The sequence below is a fragment of the Nannobrachium achirus genome, assembly GCF_963921795.1.
Source record: "Nannobrachium achirus genome assembly, chromosome: 14".
NCBI lineage: Eukaryota > Metazoa > Chordata > Actinopteri > Myctophiformes > Myctophidae > Nannobrachium > Nannobrachium achirus.
In genome coordinates this window covers 35768569-35790117 of record NC_137821.1, presented here as the reverse complement: position 1 = coordinate 35790117, position 21549 = coordinate 35768569, and the positions used below count along the sequence as shown (strand labels likewise).

The window sequence follows — 21549 nt, the reverse complement described above, 5'->3', positions numbered from 1 at the left end:
TCCCCCGCCGCCCCCTCCCCCTCCTCCTCCCCCTCTCCTGCCCCTGGCCCTGGGCCTGGGAAACCCCGTAGTCTCAGAGAAGAAGAAGAGGAGGGTGAGGAGTTTCTTCTGGAAGACCATTCCAGAGGAACAGGTGAGGTGATCTGTTGCCAGGAAACCTCAGATCTTAAAACTTTTTTTCCCTCTGTAAATTAATGCCCTACTTTGTCGTTCAACAATGTCGCACAAAATTAGCAAAAAAGAATGTTGATCTAGATCTGCTATTTTTGACGAGGTTGTCTCCCAAATATAGCGAAAATAAAACTTTAGCTATTTATGAGGAAAGAAATATGTAAAATAAAAGGGTAAAGTCTGTTTGTTTTTTAAATATTGAACCAATGAAAAGCATTAACAAGAGCTTGTGACTAAATACGTGACAACTACATTGGATCCATTGGAACAGGTTCTTTTTTCCATTTCCTGAAAAGTACCAGGCAAAAGATCTAATCCATGGGTCTTCAACGGGGGGTACGGGACCCCTAGGGGGTCCTCAGAGTTACTACAGGGGGTCCTCCAACCTTTTCTCCTTTTTTATACATGCACTTGAACCCTAGTGTCCATATTCTGAGAACCTTAGCCAAAAATAGCAGATCTACAAGCTCACAGCGCCTTGCGCTTTTGGCAAAGAGCTTTGGTGTAGAGGGGAAAAAGAGCAGACTAAGAACAGAGTGAAAGGTCAAGTTTATTAAGTATCGACAGTTTAAGTAGTTAAATATCTGAAAACACACATTAACATGAACCCAAAATACACTGATGATTGTACTGCCAAACGATTAAACTATATGGAATCTATGATAAGGTTGTGGGGGGTCCCTGCTCCATCTCTCTCTCAACTAAGGGGTCCTTGGCCTGAAAACATTGAAGACCCCTCATCTAATCTAATATAACATGATGTGTGTCTCCTAGGTGAAGGGGCGGTCCAACCTTTGGACAAAGGGGCGTGGCCAACAGCAGCAGTACCAGATAGATGTGAGGAGTGTTGAGGAGCTGTTTGGTCACAGTGACTGTCAATCACACGCTGTGGCCACGCCCATCAGGGGGCTCAAAGTTAGAGCGTCCGTCAGAGAGGTGAGACGTGCGCACGGCCGTTTGTGTGTGTTTATGTGTGTGTGCGTATGCCTTGTGCGCATGGTGTACCTCAGAAGATACTTGGATCTCTCTCTAACTCTCCATCCCCATCTCTCTCTCTCTCTCTCTCTGTGTCTCTCTCTCTTTCTCTCTCTATGTTTCTCTCTCAGATCTCCATCTTGGACTCAAAGCGAGGGATGAACGTGGGGATTTTCCTCAAACAGTTCAAAAGGTAAGCTCCCCCCCACTCTCACACACACTTTGCCATATTCATAAGGACATACCATTGCCACACTCGCAATTCCAGTCTCCTTAAGGAAGGAATTTCAATAAACGAGTGTTGGCGTGTCCTTTCTTCCTGGTTCATTCTGGTTCTTGTCAGTTCGTTGATGTGCCTGATTGTACGGGGAAAGAAGCTTTTTTGCAGTCTGTTGCCAGTGGCTCTGAGACTGCGTAGCCGTTTTCCATGCGGCAACATCTCAAACAGTCTGTGGTTGGGATGGCTTGGATCCTTGATGATTCCAGGAGCTTTGCTGACACAGCGTTTGTTGTACAGGGCTTCCACTGATGCTTTCGGCTGTCTGCCCAACCCTTTGCGCTGCCTTGTGGCTGAGGTGTGTTGCAGCGCCCAACAGTAAGCAACCAGTCAGGATGCTCTCGGTGGTGCCTCTATACTTTAGAGCAGTGGTTTAAACTTTTGGGCTCGAGACCCAAAAGAGAAATTAGAGGTTTGGCCCGGGACCCAAACTAGTGAAAACAGCAGATGTATACGCTTGTAGATTGTTTATTTTCACTTCTTCTTAGACAATTGTTTTCTAATTTATGGAATTTCTTAGATTTTTCTTTCAATTATTAATGAAAGAAAATCAATGTTTTTAGTCATGAAAATCCTAGCTTTTTGGTGAATGTTTTTTGATTTTTTTTTAAATAATTATAATCAAAAACTAAATCTAGGACACAAAGATTAAGGGACCCATAAAAATGTGTCCGCGACCCACAAATGGTGTCCCGACCCAGTGCTTGGGAACCAGTGGCTATAGAAAGCTCTTAGGACTTTGTGACCCATGCCAGCTTTCTTCAGTTGTCTGAGAAAGTAGAGGCGTTGTTGTGCTTTCTTCACCACTCACTCTGTCTGCACACCCCAGGTGAGGTCCTCGGTGATGTGCACCGATGGAGATACCAGGGTTCACGTGGCTAATGACTTGTTGGTAGACACAGGGCCTTGCCACGCACATTCTGCGTTCATAGAGGTGTCATGTTGAGTAACAGCATTATTTCACCCTCTAAAATCGCCCTGATTATTGCTAGCGATGGAGTCTCAGTCTAGATACGGTATGCAGATCCACACATGTCTGGTGAAATGATGGAGCTCATCATTCATTTCATATTGTAATACATGGTGTGGAAAAACAAAAAGATATTGCAGTGTCATTGTTTTCCAATAAAGTTCAGCTTTGGTATTATGTGTAAACAGAGTGGATGATGGTGGCGTCTGGCATTGGAATGTTACAGACGACAGAATCCTGGTAGAGTAACACAATATCACATGACGCCCACATTAGGCCAGGTCAAAAACGACCGTTTATCACCTTAAACACTGTAGGGATGGGACAATATGAAAATGTCATGTCACGATTATTGTAATCTCTCAAGACAGACTCTGATAGCTATCAGATGAAGAAACTGAGAGGGCATTCCCTTTTATTTGACGATGGTTAGCCAGACTGCGATTATTGTGACCAAAGAAAGGGTGATTTACTTATATTATCACGATCACAATCAAAATATCACCATCATCCATCATCCTGGGGTGGAACATTTGCCAAAAAATAGCAACGCGACGCATTGTGAGGTTGTAGATCGGCTATTCTTTTTAGATTTGGTAGAGAGTGAAAGAAAAGGTTCCAGGTCCATTTGACCAATTATAGAGGGTTTAAATGGTACCAGATATGCAGCTCAGCAGATATGAATTATTCCCAATGTATGATGGAGGATAAGTTGACGATACAGTAAATCTCCATGATACGATTATTGTGAGTGTTTTTTATCATGATAAACGATAATAATGATTATCGTCCCATCCCTAAAACACTGTTTGAACTGTACACACATACACCCACACGCGCATGAACGCGCACACACACACTTTATATATATATATATATATATGATATACAGTATATACCCCTTTTTTAAGTGGATGACAATATTAGAATGATTAATATTATCCACGTGTTAAGAATAAGTAAAGTCACTGCATGCAGTGTGAACACACTCTTTAAAGGTTAGATTCAGAGAGAGCAATATTTGATACCGACACACATTACATACTGCAGGGGTTGACACTAAGGTCTCAGAGGCACTTGCCCATCGGGCAAGTACAGGTCATGTTCTACTTGCCCGAAGGTAATGCCCACTTGCCCGAAAAGTAAATCGTCCATTATAAAATGATAGGCACAATTTTAATTACCGCTCAATTTAACACTTATTTCTTTACTTTCTGGGGCTGTGCGATAAAATGTCATACCTCAATACCTCCAAATACCAAATACTATGATTGAATATGTCTATGGTTTCACACTTGTTATTTTATATTTTTAAATGTAGCAACAGTAAAAACAGCACATTAGGTAAATAGTGCTCTTATTTTACATTCCACAGACCAGAAGACAGCGCACTGCCACTGGCCACGTTCAGGTGTTTAGACAGATATCTTGTGTTGTGTTTAGAGACATTTGTGTCCCCTCTCAAATGAGCACTTGCCCTGTCGGGCAACCTGAAAGCAAACTTCACCTGCCCTGATGTTTTATTTACCTGCCGGGGGCAGGTGGGCAAGCCTTAGTGTCAATGCCTGTACTGTATAGAACGCAAGCACATGAATGGACATACAAGAATGTTCTCCCTCTCTCTCTCTCTCTCTCTCTCTCTCTCTCTCTCTCTCTCTCTCTCTCTCTCTCTCTCTCTCATTACTTTATAATCTTGTACTTTCTGTACTGAACCTCTGGTCTCTTAAATGGATTATCAGTTGGGAGCCTTCCTGTGTGTGTGTGTGTGTGTGTGTGTGTGTGTGTGTGTGTGTGTGTGTGTGTGTGTGTGTGTGTGTGTGTGTGTGTGTGTGTGTGTGTGTGTGTGTGTGTGCGCGCGCGTGCGTGCGTGCGTGCATGTTTAATTGTTGATCCAACCAAATGAAGAATTTAGAATATCATTAATAAAAACTGACAGAGTTACATAAGTAACAGAGCACACGCATTCCGTCCATCCACTCTTTCTCTTGCTTCATCCTCAGGTCCAACCAGACCATAATAGATGACATTCGCCATGGCAACAGTGAGCACTACGGGGCGGAGCCACTTAGAGAACTTTATAAACTGCTTCCTGACACAGAGGAGGTAATACACAAAGACATGCGGTTCCAATTCCAAACATTTAAGTTTACATGGCCCATTAATTACTATAGTCCATCGTATAATTTAGAATTTCTATTTCTATTCTATGTATTTGTATTTACGTTTGGGAAGTTAATATAAGTATTACTAAATGCATTTGAAATTAAATACAAATGTCACACTGAATAATAATTCCCTTTATTACTATGTATGGCTCCCGGAGTGAGTGTGGAATTTTAGTGGCCCTCTGCAGTAGGTCATTAAAGTTGCCCACCGCTTTCTTAAGGGGTTAATAATATTAGAATTACTAATATTATCCACATGTGTTAAGAATATGAATTATGCATGCAGTGTTGAACATGTGACAATAAAAGCTCTTTGTTCCCATCATGACTCAGTTGAACAAGCTGAGGTCGTTCCGTGGTGACACCGCTAAGCTCTCATTGGCCGATTCCTTCATGCACCTGCTGACTCAGCTGCCCAGGTGAGAAGTCACGACTTTGGCTGTCACGATTATGACATTTTACGCGACTATTGATTGTCACACAAATAATTGAGATTAACCATTTAATTCTATCCCTCTCTGTCTGTCTGTCCGTCTCTCTCTCTAGTTATCCAGTACGTATAGAGTCCATGTTGTTAAAAGAGGAGTTTCCTTCAGCCTCTGAGTCCATGAAACGAGACATAAGCACTCTACACACTGCTGCCACAGGTGACACACACACGCACGCACGCACGCACGCACGCACGCACGCACGCACACACACACACACACACACACACACACACACACAAATGTTGTTAACCGTTGGCCTGTTGGCAGCGTTCACAAAATGGTAATTGGTAAATAATGCTTTTATAAAGCACCTTTATCCAAAGCGCTTTACAATGAGCATTACATTCACACCATGAACAAACATTCACACCGACAGCAGTGGAAACCATGCATAATGTACAGTTGTTCTGATACTGTTCTTTCTCTCTCTTCCTTTATCATGGACCATCACCCCCTCTGAGTTGACTGTCTTTCTTGCACACACACACACACTCACACACACACACACACACGCACACACACGGGCACGCACACACACACCACTCTTTCACACCGGTGCCTATCTTTATCTTTGCGTGCATGAAGCTGTTAACTTCATGCATGTTAATTGGGTTTCACACTTATATTGCCGCACTGATTAAAGCTGCAATCCAGTGTGTTATAAACTAGCACATCTGGAGTGGTTGGAGGGGGTCTCCCTACTCTTCCACTGTGGTTGGGTAGTTAGTAGAGTGGTACTGGTTGCCTTAAGCTCATAAACCCAATATCCTCCCAGGCCAAGCAGGGATTCCCTCTTGAATGAGCTGTCGATGTTTGGTTTCCCACGCGTCTGAATCCTGGGTTTTTACCGTTGCAATTAACTCTCTCTGTCAGGAGAAGACATAAAACTCATGAACTGTATCTTTAAAGGTTTATGATGAGTGAGGTGATTTTCTTCTCTCTCTCCTCAGAGCTGTTAACTTGTGAAGAGCTGCATGCTGTTTTACATCTGGTGCTGCAGGCTGGAAATATCCTGAATGCTGTGAGTCGCACGCACGCACGCACGCACGCACGCACGTACGCACGCACGCACGCACGCACGCACGCACGACTGTAATACTACTTGTGAGGACATCAGCATTTTAGGACCATATATTGGCATTTTTGAGCGGTGGTCACACCGTCTCCTATACGTGGCCGTGTGTGTGGGTATGCGTGCGTGTCTGTATGTAGCCTGAGTCTGTATGTAGCCTGCAATACCTTTTCTGACCACACATGGTAAGGGAAGGGCGCTGTTGTTCAGGCCAGGCACACTCACACTCACATTCACACACACACACAGACACGCACGCACGCATGCACGCACGCACGTACGCACGCACACACACACACACACACGCAGCCTCCACCGCTCAGTTCACACAAGTGCGATTTATAACCCTAACCTTAAAGCCTGGGTTTAGTTGCATGCCGGTATAACATGCCCAAAATAACAAGCCAATCCCAATCCAACACTGCAGAGACACATTGAGAGTTCAGTCTTTATTTGGGGATTAAACCAAATCAGAGGACATGAAGTCATAATGGCTGTGCCCCGTCATGGTGCACACTGGAACCTGGCATGGAACCCTCCAGCTTCACATACTGGAAAATCTCCAACCTTCCTTTTATCAGCAAAAACCTTGAAAGAGCAGTTGCCAGACCAGTTGCTACTCAATTCTATCAGCACATGTCCAACTGTGTGTGTGTGTGTGTGTGTGTGTGTGTGTGTGTGTGTGTGTGTGTGTGTGTGTGTGTGTGTGTGTGTGTGTGTGTGTGTGTGTGTGTGTGTTCAGGGTGGTTATTCAGGCAACGCTGCAGGTTTCAAACTCGCATCTCTGCTCTCTTTGGCCGACACCAAATCCAACAAGCCAGGAATGAACCTGCTGCACTTCGTAGCTCTGGTGAGTTGTGTGTGTTTGTGTGCGTGCATGTGTGCAGATTTATGTTGGGAGATACAATGCGCTTTGTACCAAAAGAGTGAACATTCTCTCTCCCCCCACCCCACCTCCCACCCCCCCAGGAGGCTCAGAAGAAAGATCAGAGGTTGTTAGAATTTCCATCCCGGCTGCAACACGTCCAGACGGCTGCCCGGTCAGACAATATTTCTATTGTACATTACACATATTTATAACTTTAACATGTCTTATGATTTATTCATCTTACTGGACGTTATAAACCGTTACTTTTCAGGAAATAAAAAAAAATAGTATGTGTTCCAATGTATCCAGTGTAGTTGTTATTTAGTCATAAACTCTTGTTAATACTTTGCATTAGTTTGATATTCATAAAACCCACAGACACACTTAACTACTTAGTTTAAAAAAAACAGATCTACAAGCTCTCACAACACGTCGCGTTGGCAGCGTTTGTAGATCGTAAGACAAAATGAATTCAACAGGAAACATAAAAGGTTTCAATATTGCAATAAAAAAGGTTTCTGCCTAACAGCACCAATATAATAAACTGCATGATTATAACTTGAATAAAATAATATATAATACTGTATCTGATTTATTGATTAGACTTTTTGTGTGATTATTACCAGTAAGACGCCCTAAGGGCGAGAAGGTCATGCTGAAACAACAGAGACTGACACAATATGTCCCTATTTGGGCATTCCCAGATATGGGCTATTGATGACATCTGGGATCTCCATATATGGGCATAAAAGGGCCAAGGGAATTCATTTGCAAGTGTGACTCACATCGCAACAACCACACTGGTTATCATGAGACTGACACGATATGTCCAATTGTCTATATATGGGCATTCCCAGATATGGGCTTAATAGTGATGACATCAGGGGTCTCCATTTATGGGCATAAAAGGGACAACGGCAATTAATTTGCAAGTGTGGCTGCCGTGACGCGAATCACACTTGTAAATGAATTCTGTCTTGGCCAATGGCCATATATGGAGCTTGACATATGAGGTGTGACAGTGACTGACTGACGCACATGATCTGCAGGTTTTCACGGTCGCAATAATAACTTAACACATTTCCAGTGATTTAAACCCTTAGAACTATATAACAATGCGTTAAACCTTTAGAACTATAACAATGCGTTAAATGTGCCGTTTTGACTTTCGTTGTGTTTGTTGACGTGGTTTGACGTGTTGTGTCACTTCCTGCTCCTGTAGAATCTCCATGGAAACGCTGGATGCTGACCTTCATTCGCTGACGTCTCGCACACGCTCACTAGAGAAGAGCATCAAGTGGGACACTGAACTACTGATGCAACTTGACACTTTTCTGCAGGTAACACACACACACACACACACGCACACATGGATATGTCGCTTAAACCAGTGGTTCTCAACCTTTTCAGGCCGCGACTCCCAAAATAATCAAATATGAACTGGGGACCCCCCCACCTTGAAGAGCACTAAGAGTTGAGGCATTACATTTTGTCTAACATGGTTCTATTGTGAAAATTGCAGACTATTTTCACAATTTCTGCCTCTAAGAGACAATTTGGACAATGTTTAATTTGTCATTTTAGAGGTATTAAATAGTCCTTAAATTGTCACTTTAGAAATGTGCAGATACCCTCTATCTATATACTTAAACTTTATGTTGAGTGAGGAAACAATGTACAACATTAAGTTAATCATCTGGGGACCCCCCCCCCAGGGGGTCCCGACCCACAGGTTGAGAACCACTGGTTTAAACGCTTAACGTGTACAACTAAATCATCATCCGTGTAGGAAGAATTAACAGAACATTTTCATATTAAGATTACCTTGTGGGTGGGTGGATGGTGGCCGGGCATCATATAACATCCAGATTTGATTGGCCAAGAGGACACGGTGAAAAACATGACATCCAGATTCGACTGGCCCAGCAGAGGTCATAAACGTTACATTCGGATTTAATTGACAGTTTAGCGTGAAGTGGCCTGAAAAAATATAGATTATTCAAATATTTTCTATATAAATAAACGCTGCAGTTTTTGTACTTTTACTCCACTAAAATTATTTTAAAACTTAATTAATTTCTAGTTACTTTTAGTAGTAGTAGTTACAAAACATACATTAACCACTTGCCCTACAGTATATACATTCAGGCCATTTGAAAATAGCCGATCTACAAGCTCACAATGCGTCGCCTCTGTTTTCAAACTATAAATAATCCCAGCATGCATGTGAGATGCCTGATCATCCCTGATCAGGCACATGCTGCTCAATAGTTTCATCCATTTGAACTGGGCGCGGGATGGCAGTCTTTGACTCACTCACACACTCACTCACAGTCTCCTTATATTCCTTGTGTGTATTTGTGTGTGTTTGTGTGTGTGTGTGTGTGTGTGTGTGTGTGTGTGTGTGTGTGTGTGTGTTCGTTGTGTGACAGCATGCGTTGTCGTGTGTGCGTGTGTTGCGTGCTAGAAGAGAGCAGCTGAACAGTGTGGTGAGAGAGTTGACAGACTTCTTCTGTGAAGACGCAATGACCTTCAGACTGGACGAGTGCTTCAACATCGTCAAAGACTTCTGCACCAAGTTTAACACTGCTGCTAAGGTACACACACACACAGTCCCTCATTCATATACTGTAGGTAGCATTCAGTTACACAACTCAGTGTGAGGACAATATGAACTGTTGGTGCCATCTCCTGGTCAGATGGTGAAAATGCAAAGCACACCTCTTCTCTTCAAAGGTCTTCATCAGCATGGGAAACATATTTATTTTCAGTGCCAAAGCAAGTGTGAGGGCGTGGCGATTCCCTATCGGGACAGAAACATAACTCAAATTTTCTAAATGCCTTGCCTAACTACTTTTCTGTTCGGTTCTGGGTGAGCATTCCGGTTACCGTTGTATATACTGAGATCAGTGTGGTGCAGACAGTGCTGGAATAAACATATGATTAGAAGTCTTAATGGTGGTTGCATGCCATTGTCCTACTGTCACAACAGCTCACATATCTTGCTGTGCTTGTTTCCAGTAATTAGTCATGTTTAAAATTTTAGGGCGTTTGTAATTTGTGGGAAGTATGTGTCTGATGTCTTGGTACACAGGGCAGTTAAAAAGTACACATCTCTCTCTGTCTGTCTGTCTGTATTTCTCTCTCTCTGTCTGTCTGTCTGTCTGTCTTTCTCTCTCTCTCTCTCTCTCTCTCTAGGAGAACATGGAGAGAGAGGCGAAGGACAAGGCTCGTCGCCGTCGCTTACGTGAGCTGGAGGAGAAAAGACACTCTTGGTCTGGAGGAGAAGAGGTGACATACACGCACACACTCGCACACACTCGCACACACACACACACACACACACACACACACACACACACACACACACACACACACACACACACACATGCACACAGATCTTACAATATTGTAAAGCACATAGCCAGTGGCGTAGCTAGGGGTAGGAAAGTTAGACTGAGGTAAGGGGGCCCAAGGTGCCAGAGGCCCTCGAAAAGTCTGGATTAAAACTCTTTTTCCCCCAATAATAATAATTATTATTATGATGTTTATCATTTGTGTCTAAAAACTTAAAATTACTGCTGGAATAAAACCAATGAGCGATACAATTTAAATAATTGAGGGTCCCTATATTATATACTCACCCCTTACAAAGCTAAAATGGTTTCTCCTGCTTTCACGTTGTTTTGAGACCTATAGTAGCTTTGCGGTTTGTGCGTCCGCTTGCATCATGTTATGGTTGTGAAACTTAGGTGTGCTCTACAGGATAATTATGATCATCTGAAGTGAATGGAAAAGTCTTTTCATTGGCCCTGCAAACATAAGATCAACTCTCACGTTCTGTTCGCCCCACCCTCCCCCGGTCCTGACTGTAAAGCAGCTTCTTCAGCACACAACAGCATGCATTGAACAGAGACAGGGAGAGGGAGAAAAAAAAAAAAAAAAAGACTGCAAACATAAGATCAACTTTCAGGTTCTGTTCGCTCCACCACCCTCCCCCGGCTTCTTCCACACACAACACGCATTGAACAGAGACAGGGAGAGAGAGAAAAAAAGACGTAATGTAACATAGAGCAGCATGTTTCATTACTGTAAACTGAGAGGAGAGCTTGACTGTTTACACTCAAGGAAGCAGCTGATGTCTGTGGGTAAGCATGCAACAGAAAATATTCTCCCCTCTTCCTTCTTCCTTCTTTATCCAACACCATTAAGCAATAAGCATGGATAACGTTTTAAGCACAAACGCAAGTGTTTCGAACGAAACACCTGTTTGCTAAGTTCTGGAAGGAAGCACTCCCAAACTAGTGACATGATCAGTTGATCACAATCGCATCATGTTATGAATGTATGTAGGTTCCCAAATCAAAGTGAAAAATGGTTTGGTTTGTTGCAACAATGACTAGTTATCTAAAGTATGGTAATAGTGTCAAGTAGTGTGAGGATTAATGTCAGAGTGTTTGTGTTTGAGCGCCTCAGTGCGGCCGCTGCAGAGTTCATGTGCAACCTCTTCCAGAGAGATAGATGGAGACACTAGAAACTCTGCTGGAGAAACAAGACAAACTGCTGGATGTCCCTAGTAATAACAATAATTGTATAATATCCCATCATCTATCTAGTAGTCATATGATTATGTCATACAAAAATAACAATCTAGGCATCACAATATTTTTGTTTCAGTCAGTCACAGTAGGCTATTATTGTTTTGTGAACTCCCAAAATGTTCACAGGATCTTGCTGTAGATTAAACACACTGACTGACTTTGCTGTTAAAACAATGTATGTGCATACACACAGACACAGTACACACAATAATGTCCTGTTATGCCATTCTCATATAGCCTTATATGATCTAGCCTGTTATACAGTAGATGTATTCTCAGATCATTATATCCAACCCTTGTTTTCCATAGTTTAGCTAACTAGCCAAAGTTCTGATTGCATGCAGACTCATTTTTCCGTGTAGGCTAATCATGTTACATACTTCACCCAATCTGAATAGTCCTATACTGCTTATTTTTTCTCCTATTCTACTTCCTATGTATAGCCTATATGCTTCACTCCTCATGTGCATTTGCTTGAGCACTGCTGCTATTGATTAGTGATTGTATATTCTGCACAACACCTGCACATATTTAAGCTGCTACTAAAAATACAATGTAGTGTTTTATTGTTATACTGTTTTATATTGGCTTGCATGGGAGGCTGGGCTCAAGTCAGAGTTCTGGTGTCTCATTCACTTGCTGGTGATGATGGTGGTCTGCACTTTTTATTATTAATAATACAGTAGCTGTATCTGAGTGTGCATGTAATGGATGATTATGTGTAGTGATCATGGTTAGATCAAGTTAAAATTCCTGGACTTTGTTTCAAGAGCTAGCATTGTCAAATTGTTACACCAGACACTACATGTTTGTTTATATCCTGCTTAGGCTACAACAGTAAAACTAAAAGTAGACAAAAATGGTAAATGGTGTTACAATTTGACAAATAAGGTGAACATGATTGCTGAGGCGATCACGGCTACCGTATCATTGTGAGACATGTCATTCAAACAGTAACAAAGTGTTCCCGGTTGGCCGGTTCTCCGCTTGCATGGGGGGGCCCATACAGATTTCTGGCCTAGGGGCCCAGAATTGCTAGTGACGCCCCTGCACATAGCACAGTCACGTTATCACCATTACGCTCTTTCTTGTCCCCGCCTCCTTTGTTTCTAGGTGGGCGGTGCTTTTGGGATGCGCTGCAGCAGCGAGGCAGACATGTCATCCGCCCTATCGCGGCATGAGGAGGCGGGGCTGCAGCTGGAACTCCTCGGCAACAGGCCTTGCCCCCGCTCGCCTCTCGCCAACCCCGCCTTCAACTCCCACAATCCCCTGGGGCGCTCGGTCAGCCTGCGACGTTCGCGGACCTCTCCGTCCGGCTCTCCCTCTGCGGCCACCGAGCGCCAATTGAGCGTGCTCCTGGGCATGACCCCGTCCCCCGAGCCCAAGACCAGCGCCGGCGGCGAGGCGTCACTGAGTCCCGCACATGCTCTGTGGAGATCTGGTAGCCCCGCCTCCTCTCCTGAAGCAGGGCCCAGGAGTCCCGGGGTTTCCCCCTGGATGAGGCCTATGAGCCCGGGCCTCGCCCTGCGCCTCAAACACCACACCCTGCTGCCTGCGCTGGGGCCCGCCACGCCCCCACAGACCCCGCCTCCACAGACCACATCACCTCCACAGACTCTGCCTCCTCCACCGCCTTCTCCACAGACCCCGCCTTTTCCACAGACCAAGCCTACTCCTACTCCACAGACTGCTCCTTCTCCACAGACCCCGCTTCCTCCACAGACTCCGCCTCCTCCACAGACCACGCCTCCTCCACAGACTCCGCCTCCTCCACAGACCCCACCTTCTCCACAGACCACACGTCCTCCTACTCCGCAGACTACACCTCCACAGACTCCACCTCCTCCACAGACTCCGCCTCCACAGGCCATGCCTCCAATGACTGACAAGTAAGCCTTTCACAATTATTACATAATAATCACAATTCACCCTCAGCCTTCTGGTTGGTCCCTGACTGACCAACCAGCCTTATGGTTGTTTATGTTGAATTTGCTAAAACATCGTTTTTGGAGAAAAAAAACATAATATGAGATGTTCCTTTTTACCAAGTTGAAAATAAGAATTGAATACACAGAACATCAATACAAAGTAAGCAGCATTACCGTATTTATTTTGATTATTCTTGTTGGACATCGTCAGTATGTATTATATTTTTGTCTAACTAACATGTCATGATCACGTACAGCCCTACCTCCGAGATGTGCAGAAGTCCGACAGGGAACCCCGCACAGCCTGAAGCAGAGACCACCCCTTCTACCTCAGAGTCCAACCGGTCGTGTTCGGAAACGCGGACGACGGCGACGACGCAGCACGACGCTAGCTCTCACACCACGGGTCACACAGATGACAATGACCGCTCCAGACTGACCCCAGACCAGGCCATGTCTGTCACTTTAGAGAGACACACGCTGGTCCCCGAGCTACAGGCCTTTGACGACGTGGACACCCACGGCGAGGAGCTTCCCCGCAGCAACGACCACCTCCTTGACGACGGCCGCGACCGTCTCCACGGGAACTGCCAGGACGATGTAGAGGTCGTAGGTCGAGGAGTGGAGGAGGAGGGAGGTACCAGATCCCAGATCAGCGACGGGGAGAAGCGTCCCGAACCCGAGTCACACCTCTCTTCCGCCATCCCTCCGTCACACAGAGAAGGAGAGAGAGATGAAGAGGAGGAGGAGAGGAAGGTGGTCGTTTGGTGTGTGACGGGTGTGTGTGAGACAAAGGGCGAGAGAGAGGACACACACACACCGGCGCACACTCCAACACAACCTGAGGACACACACTCGAACGCTCACTCTCCAAAACACCCTGAGGACACAAACTCAACCGTGCACACTCCAACACAACTTGAGGACTTGCACACACCGGCGCACACTCCGACACAACCTGAGGACACACACTCAACCATGCACTCTCCAACACAACCTGAGGACTCGCACTCAACACCTCACCCACCTGTTAATGACTGCCAGAGTCCCTCCCACTACCAGGAAGTCATGAAGGACACTTCCTGTATTCCTGCCAATCACACGCCTTCCGAGCCTCATCCGGACGCTGAGCGGCCAATCCCTGTAGCCACGCAGTCACTTCCGGTGCCTTCCGCCAATCAGACATCAGCCCAGTCCGCAGAGTCCACCAATGAAATGCCTGCTCCAACCACAGATGCCTCTGAGGGAACGAAACAGTCGACCAATGAGAAGGAAGAGAAAGAGGTGTCAGACAATGAAAAGATTGAGTTGGTGACTGCTGCGGAACACCTGACCAATGAGACGAAACAGACAGTGGGCTCCACCAGTGTAAGGAGAGAAACAGAGAGTCCTCCCCTCCACCTGGCCAACGAGAAGCAAGAATCCCGTTCCTCCTCCAATGAAAACACAGCATCTGAGACCTCAACCAAGGCCTCCTCTAAAACCCCGCCCTCCAAATCTCGTCCCACCGCCGGCGTCAAAACCGCAATTACCCCCAACCCCAAGTCCATCCGCACCCTGCACAGCTCAGAGAACCAGGGCATGAGGAGGGTGGTCCCAATCTCCAGGCCCAGCCGAGGTGCCTCTTCCCTGGGCAAACGTCCCACCAAACCAGCCGGGCACCTCCAGAATACCTCCGGCAGTCTGAGTCCCTTGAACCCCAACAGCCCCTCTCTCCGACGGGGAGAGAAGGCCACGAGTTCCCCCTCTTCCTCCTGGAAGTCCAGCGTTCAGAGGCAGGACCCCTCCAAGGACTCCAAGGTTTCAAGTAAGCGTGTCACAGTGATTATAATCGTCTGATCATAATTATTTGAGCTAAATCGCAATTATTTTACGTAATGCTTAGAATCTTTTCCATTCATCTTTATTAAAACAACAGGATGAAATGAACAGAAATGTTCTATTTCCATCATTATTTCCAAGTCGTCCACAGTCTTGTAAACACTTTCAACCTGACCTCGTGTTGTGAGCTTGTACATTGGTTATTTTTTTAAAGGTTTATGCCAAAAACACAATTAGTATCATTAATCACAATTATCTGTATGATAATTAATCGTCAAGTCAAATGTAATGATGGTGACTGCCCTGGTTTCAGGCATCCAGAGCCCCGCCCGCGACCCAGGGCTCCAGCAGCAGCAGCAGCTCCAGAAATGGCCGTCCGTACGGAAGCCTGTCCAGAAACCCCGGGCGGCGGAGGAGAAGATGTGCCGCTCCACGCTGCGGGCGCTCGCCACCCAGACCGGGGAGGGAGGAGGAGGAGGAGGAGGAGGAGGGGGAGGAGGTGGGAGTGTCAGCGCTCCCCCGACCCCCTCCCACAAGGTGGCCCGCTTCGCCCGAAACACCGCCTCCTCCTCGTTCAGACGGACGCACGCCGCCCTCGCTCCGGCGGGCTCCCCAAAGGCTGCCGCGGCCGCCTCCCCTCTAGTCCGCTTGGGTTCACTGCGGCTCCCCTCCTCCACCTCCGCACCCCCTTACTCTTCCTCCTCCTCTTCCTCCTCTGTGCTCCCGAACAGCGACGAGCCGCCCTCCTCCTTGCCCCTGAGGAGGTCTCAGACTGTCCCCGTGCCTCCCCCTCCCTCTCCTCGTAGCCCTCCTCCCGACTCACTGGCTCCCCCTAAAGGCCACAGGCGGAACAACAGCGGGGGTTTCTCTGACAAGTCATCTCACTCCAGGGACTCCAAGACCCAAAAGCCCACCTGGCGGTAGAGCGAGGGGAAACATTCCAACAGTGAATGCACACTGACCTCACTCCTTCCAAGGGTAGAGAGGCCATGTTTCATTAATAAAGCTGCAATACATCACTTTTGTATGTTTATTATTTTAAGCGGTACTGCCTGAAGGTCAAAATTAAATTTGTCCCCTTCTCTATTAGGTCAGTGGTTCGAATTTCGTTCAGGACATAAAAGTACGGATTGCAGCTTTAACACATTCCATTATGAAGTGTGCAGGAAGGGCTGCATTCCAAAAGGAAGTCTGAACAGGCTTCTATCTAAGAGTGTAATCTTCCAAGTTGAAGCACTTGCAACCTTTTGCCGCTTTGAAAGAAGGCAAAATTCCAAAATGTTATTAAGCAAAGGGTCTCCTTTGTTTGAGACAATACTGTGATTACAGTAAAGGTGCCACATTCCATTATGAATGACACACACGTCTCCTATCTATGGATATTGAAGAAAGAAAAGGACAAAAGCTATGTGTGTTCCAATACAATATTTATAGTCTCTTACACTCTTTTTCTTTTCTTTTTTTTAGAGAAGGGATACTTTGGCATTCCAATATTTACCATAAACACTTTGAATCTTTGATGTTCAGTTGTGTGTAGGGTGGGATTACTGGTCCCAATATAAAATTAATTTCTCCATTATTTATTGCTATAATATTAAATAATGTTTTATTTTATTTTATTTTATTATGATGACTTCATTGTTCATTCAATTCCTAATTTCTAAATGTCACAAAATGCTAAAGCATATACAGATAATTAAATAGTAATGAATGAGTGGACAGTTGTAAAGCTGCTGATGTTGGTGTTTGTTTGCTTAAAGTCATACTGTGTGACATCTTTCATTTTAGTCTTTTTGGTGACAGCTGTGGCAGCTCCGAAACATTATACATTTCTGATATATTGCCGATGTCAGGGGCAGACACCTTTGTGTTTCGATAAGTTGTAAAAAAGAAAAGAATACACACACATTTCAGTGGAATAGTTATTGTGAGGAAAAAAAACACAGGTGAAAGATTATATAAAAGTTACACAGTATGACTTTAATAACTTTTGTTACGTTTTTATCTTAATAAGTCAGTACTTTAGGTGCTATGGTACCTGTCGAAGGAAGGTCGGTCGGTCTGTTTGTTTAGGAAGGTTCACAAGAGAAGAGTCGCGTTCAACCAGAAGTTATTGTAAAATATTATTGTAACTAAACTGTAGGGCAGAGGTTCTCAGCAGTGGGGTCCTTGATGGGGTCCCTGGGGGGCATCTAGCTCAAATGTTTTCCATCCTTAATATGCAAAGGATGCAATCAAACATTTTGGGCCAAAAATGGTTTGAAAAATATTCCAAATGTTTCACATTTTTTCAAGATTGTTTTGAAAATAGTAGAGCCACCATCTCACATTGCATCGTGTGAGCTTGTAGATCTATTTAGGGTGCTATATTAACGAATTTAACTGGGGACCACCTGGAACTCCTTCAAGGACCCCTGGGTGTCCCAGGACCTCAATTTGAGAACCACTGCTCTGGCTGATTGATTGATAGTTAATGTTCACCATTAATAACATACACGTCAAGACAACTAGATAACGTCTGTTTAGATCAGAGTTTAACTATGTATCTCTATACAGTACATTGTACAGTGAGGGATTTCTGAACCAAATGGCGGAGCAGAGGCGACGATTGACAGGCAAAATCCCTCAACAGCGACACCCACAGGCAAATAGTTTTTTTTTTTCATTGCGACTGAAAAAGTCTCTGAACATGAAACCTCTAAATGAAGCAGACTGCACACAACGGATTAGACACTAGATATTGTAGTTCAGACAGACATCTTTGGATGGATGTGTGATGAAGAGGGAAGGGAGGAAGGAGACAATGGGGATGCCATTATTTTTCAGACATAAACATAAGTAAAAACAAATATACACGTTTTGGAGAACAGGGGGAAAAGTAAAGGAGAGAAGGACGTAGGGAAGGAAAGCAGTGTTCTGTTTGGAACAGACAATAAAAATAAACTGATATTTCCTGCATATCTGATCGAATGTAAAAAGCCTATTGAAGATTCATCTCAATTAATCCAATTTTGAGATTTTTCTAATAAAGGGGAAAGGACAGAGAGGAATAATATATTATAATATATATATATATAATGGCACACATGTATAGTTTGACTCCTTCTTACAAAAGAATGGCTTTATTTTGTATTAAACATGATTCTGCACTATTATCTTTTAGTCCAAGCTAACATGATGTCTATATCTTTCCTGATTGACCTAGAAATTGTATCATTCTTATTATTGTATTTACGATGGAAGAAAATCATGGGTAAAATAATTATTGTAATGACTAAATTCTCCACTTCCAATGCCTGATTTCAGTACCGTTTTAAGTGCCAAGTATGTTTGATACAGTTATATATAAAAAGTATATTTGTATGTTTATAAATATGTATTTAGTCTTTGATATGTAAGCTCTCTGGTCATTAATAAAGTTGTATTCCTCTATTGTATCACAATTTGTGGTTACGCTTTTATTGTATAGTTATCTAATTTCTGTCTTGCAGGTCATTATTGTGTACATAGTATCTCTTTCTAAAACTAGACCAGGTCAACCTGGTTGTGCCAGACCCCCTGTCTGTCATCATCATTTATGACATCATGCCTTTTGTAGGCATGTCATCATCATGTCATCATCATATATACCCTTTATATAGAAAACCCGGACAGACCGACATTTGCTTATGTAGGCCTACCCATTTCATGGGTCTGGCAATAATATAGGCCAAAATGTTTTCAGGGGGGTTGATGCTTAATATAAAAATCACACCCATGCAGTGTGAGTGAACGGTGCCTCATTAAGCCCCGTGAAGCTTGGCCAATGCCAAGCTCTGCGGGACATAGATAGATACCTTTATTATCCCAAGGGGGGAAAATCAGTCGCCCAGGGGCAGCACAGCAGTTTAAGGTTTACAAAGATACAGAGAAGTATGAAAAAGAAAAAGAGCAAGGCACAATAAAATAATATATACATAAAGTGTCAAAAACAGGTAATGCTCATAAGTGTCACATCACAGCACAAAAATATCCCTCCATACCAGACGCATCTCCGTGGGAGAAACCAGAGCCCCCAGGATGGGAGAAGACCCCCCCCCCCCCCCCAGTTAGCCGTTACCCCAGCACTTCAGAGACTGTTGGGTGAGTGGGTTATATGAGGACAGTTGGGTGAGGGGCTATGTAGCATGCGTGTAGTCCAGGCTCTGCTGCATGTAGGCAGGGATATCAATTTATCAATGATAGGAAGGGAATGCATTAAAAGAAAAATCATTCATGAGTCTTTATTGATCCCCATGGGGAATTCAGGTGTCATAGCAGCAATGCAGAAGGCAAGAAACAACCAAATAACATTTTTTTTTGCTGTGGTACACTTTTAATAACTTGGCCTCCTGGCCATTATGTCGGTAAATAATAAGGACTGAACCTAGGTAGGTAGGTCCTTCTAAACACGGCACGCTCTGAGGAATACCAACAGTTGGCATCCTATATGGCTTTTTAACTTAAATGAAACTTAACATTTGTTACATTATGCCATAGAGGACTACAGACATTCAAAGCTTTTTTAACCACATCCCACCCATTGGGCGTGCTTGTAGTAAACCTGAGGGCTTCTCTGTCATATACAGTTTACAGAATGTGTACAACTGTCAGCATAAGCCAGCCTACACAGTAGGTATACGGATCATACATCTGTACAGTCAATCAACAGTGAATTTAATGTGCAACATACACATATATTGACAGTGAAACATTAGAGCAGTTAATCTAAGCAGACAACTGTACTTCCATCTACTCCATTGAGAGCACAAATACTGAAGATGATGGTGGCACCGGCAGGTTTGACACCCCACATTCTACCAGCATACGTATATTGCCCCAGTAGCCATCGGTCATCCTCATCATCATTTTTCATCATAAGGATCCATCTTCATCAAACGGGGGTGTATGTCCACTCCTCAGCCTGAGAGACACGCAGTTGAGACTGCAATGACCAATAGCCATCTGCCCCACAGATTCCCACGTGTCCGTCTTTTCACAGTAGCGCTCGATGTACTGGAGACTCCCACCCCTACGTGAAAAGAGACCAATAGCCATGAGAGAAATTATCTGGTGTGGACTGGAAGTCACATTATCCCAGGCATTCGTGAAACAGCAGCAGTATCTTATCTGTGTCAAGTTAGATTTGAACCACTTTAACCATTATTTTATGCTTTAACTACTGACAAATAGCATAGGCCAATATACAAACTCACAGCGCGGCAGAGTGCCGTGCTGCGAGCTTGTAGATCTGCTATTTTTGAAAAATCGTGAACATTTGTGCAAGTCTTTGAATATTTCTTACCCGATTCTATAAATGCCTTCTAAATCCTTCTTCTAAATCAGTGGGTCAAAAACAAAAAAAGTTCTTCTCAAGTTTTGAGAAGGAGAAAGTTCTTCTGCATGGTTTTACTGCTTCTTCTGAGCTCCAGGAGGTGGTGAATTGGGTTTTTTATTTTACAAACCAACACTGGTTTCCTGCTAGGTTTATCTGCTAGACTAGTTTAAAAACAATTAAAACTAGAAGCAGTGCTCTTCCGAGCACAGGTCTCCACCAGGCCACACAAATCGGCCTGTTATAGCGCCACCATGAGGCTGATTTGAAAAATGTGGGGCAGAGGTTCTGAATTAGCATCCAGGGAGTGTGTGTGCTCAGTTTGGCAGCGATCGGGCCAACGGCGCCGGAGATTAGCTGGTAACAACCAGGCCACACAAATCGGCCTGTTATAGCGCCACCATGAGGCTGATTTGAAAAAAAATTAGCTGTTCACAAACTGCGAGGACGCACGGACGCACGGACGGACGCACGGACGGACGGACGGACGGACGGAGGGGAAAACATACTCTCCCTCAGCCTTCGGCTGGTGGAGACAATAAAAACCTTACCTGCTGTAGTAAATGGCGTAATATTCATCATCGTCGAGAGCATCATCGATATCTTCTACCCCTCCTAGAACGTAGATACTGTTATCCGCTGCGACCGCGGAATGAGAGAAGCGTCCCAGTGTCAGGGGGGCGCACATGGTCCACTTGTCGGTCCTAGGGTTGTAGCACTCCATTGTGTTTTCCTTGATCACAAGACCATTTTCATCATCATGAAAACCACCTATGGATAAACAAGAATTAACCGTATAGTGTCATTTTGCGCTCCACAATGTGCCCAAACTACAGTGACATTTAAGTGAGTCTATT

The 21549-nt window shown here is 44.4% G+C and overlaps 1 protein-coding gene across 1 annotated transcript in view; it reads left to right on the top strand.

Moving 5' to 3' along the window:
- The window catches only part of LOC308297991 (uncharacterized protein), a gene marked incomplete at its 5' end in the record, with an annotated part of 16388 nt that extends 44 nt beyond the window's left edge, over window positions 1-16344 (top strand). The window contains 15 exons of the mRNA XM_080741555.1: window positions 1-133; window positions 946-1107; window positions 1278-1339; window positions 4394-4496; window positions 4892-4977; window positions 5105-5205; window positions 6000-6070; window positions 6864-6971; window positions 7091-7161; window positions 8212-8329; window positions 9422-9586; window positions 10188-10280; window positions 12704-13479; window positions 13776-15325; window positions 15653-16344. The exon at window positions 1-133 is cut by the window's left edge and continues 44 nt beyond it. Of these exons, the coding sequence (XP_080597681.1) occupies window positions 1-133; window positions 946-1107; window positions 1278-1339; window positions 4394-4496; window positions 4892-4977; window positions 5105-5205; window positions 6000-6070; window positions 6864-6971; window positions 7091-7161; window positions 8212-8329; window positions 9422-9586; window positions 10188-10280; window positions 12704-13479; window positions 13776-15325; window positions 15653-16263 (4210 nt within the window). The remainder of the gene's footprint in view (window positions 134-945; window positions 1108-1277; window positions 1340-4393; window positions 4497-4891; window positions 4978-5104; window positions 5206-5999; window positions 6071-6863; window positions 6972-7090; window positions 7162-8211; window positions 8330-9421; window positions 9587-10187; window positions 10281-12703; window positions 13480-13775; window positions 15326-15652) is intronic.
- Window positions 16345-21549: the final 5205 nt, after the last annotated feature.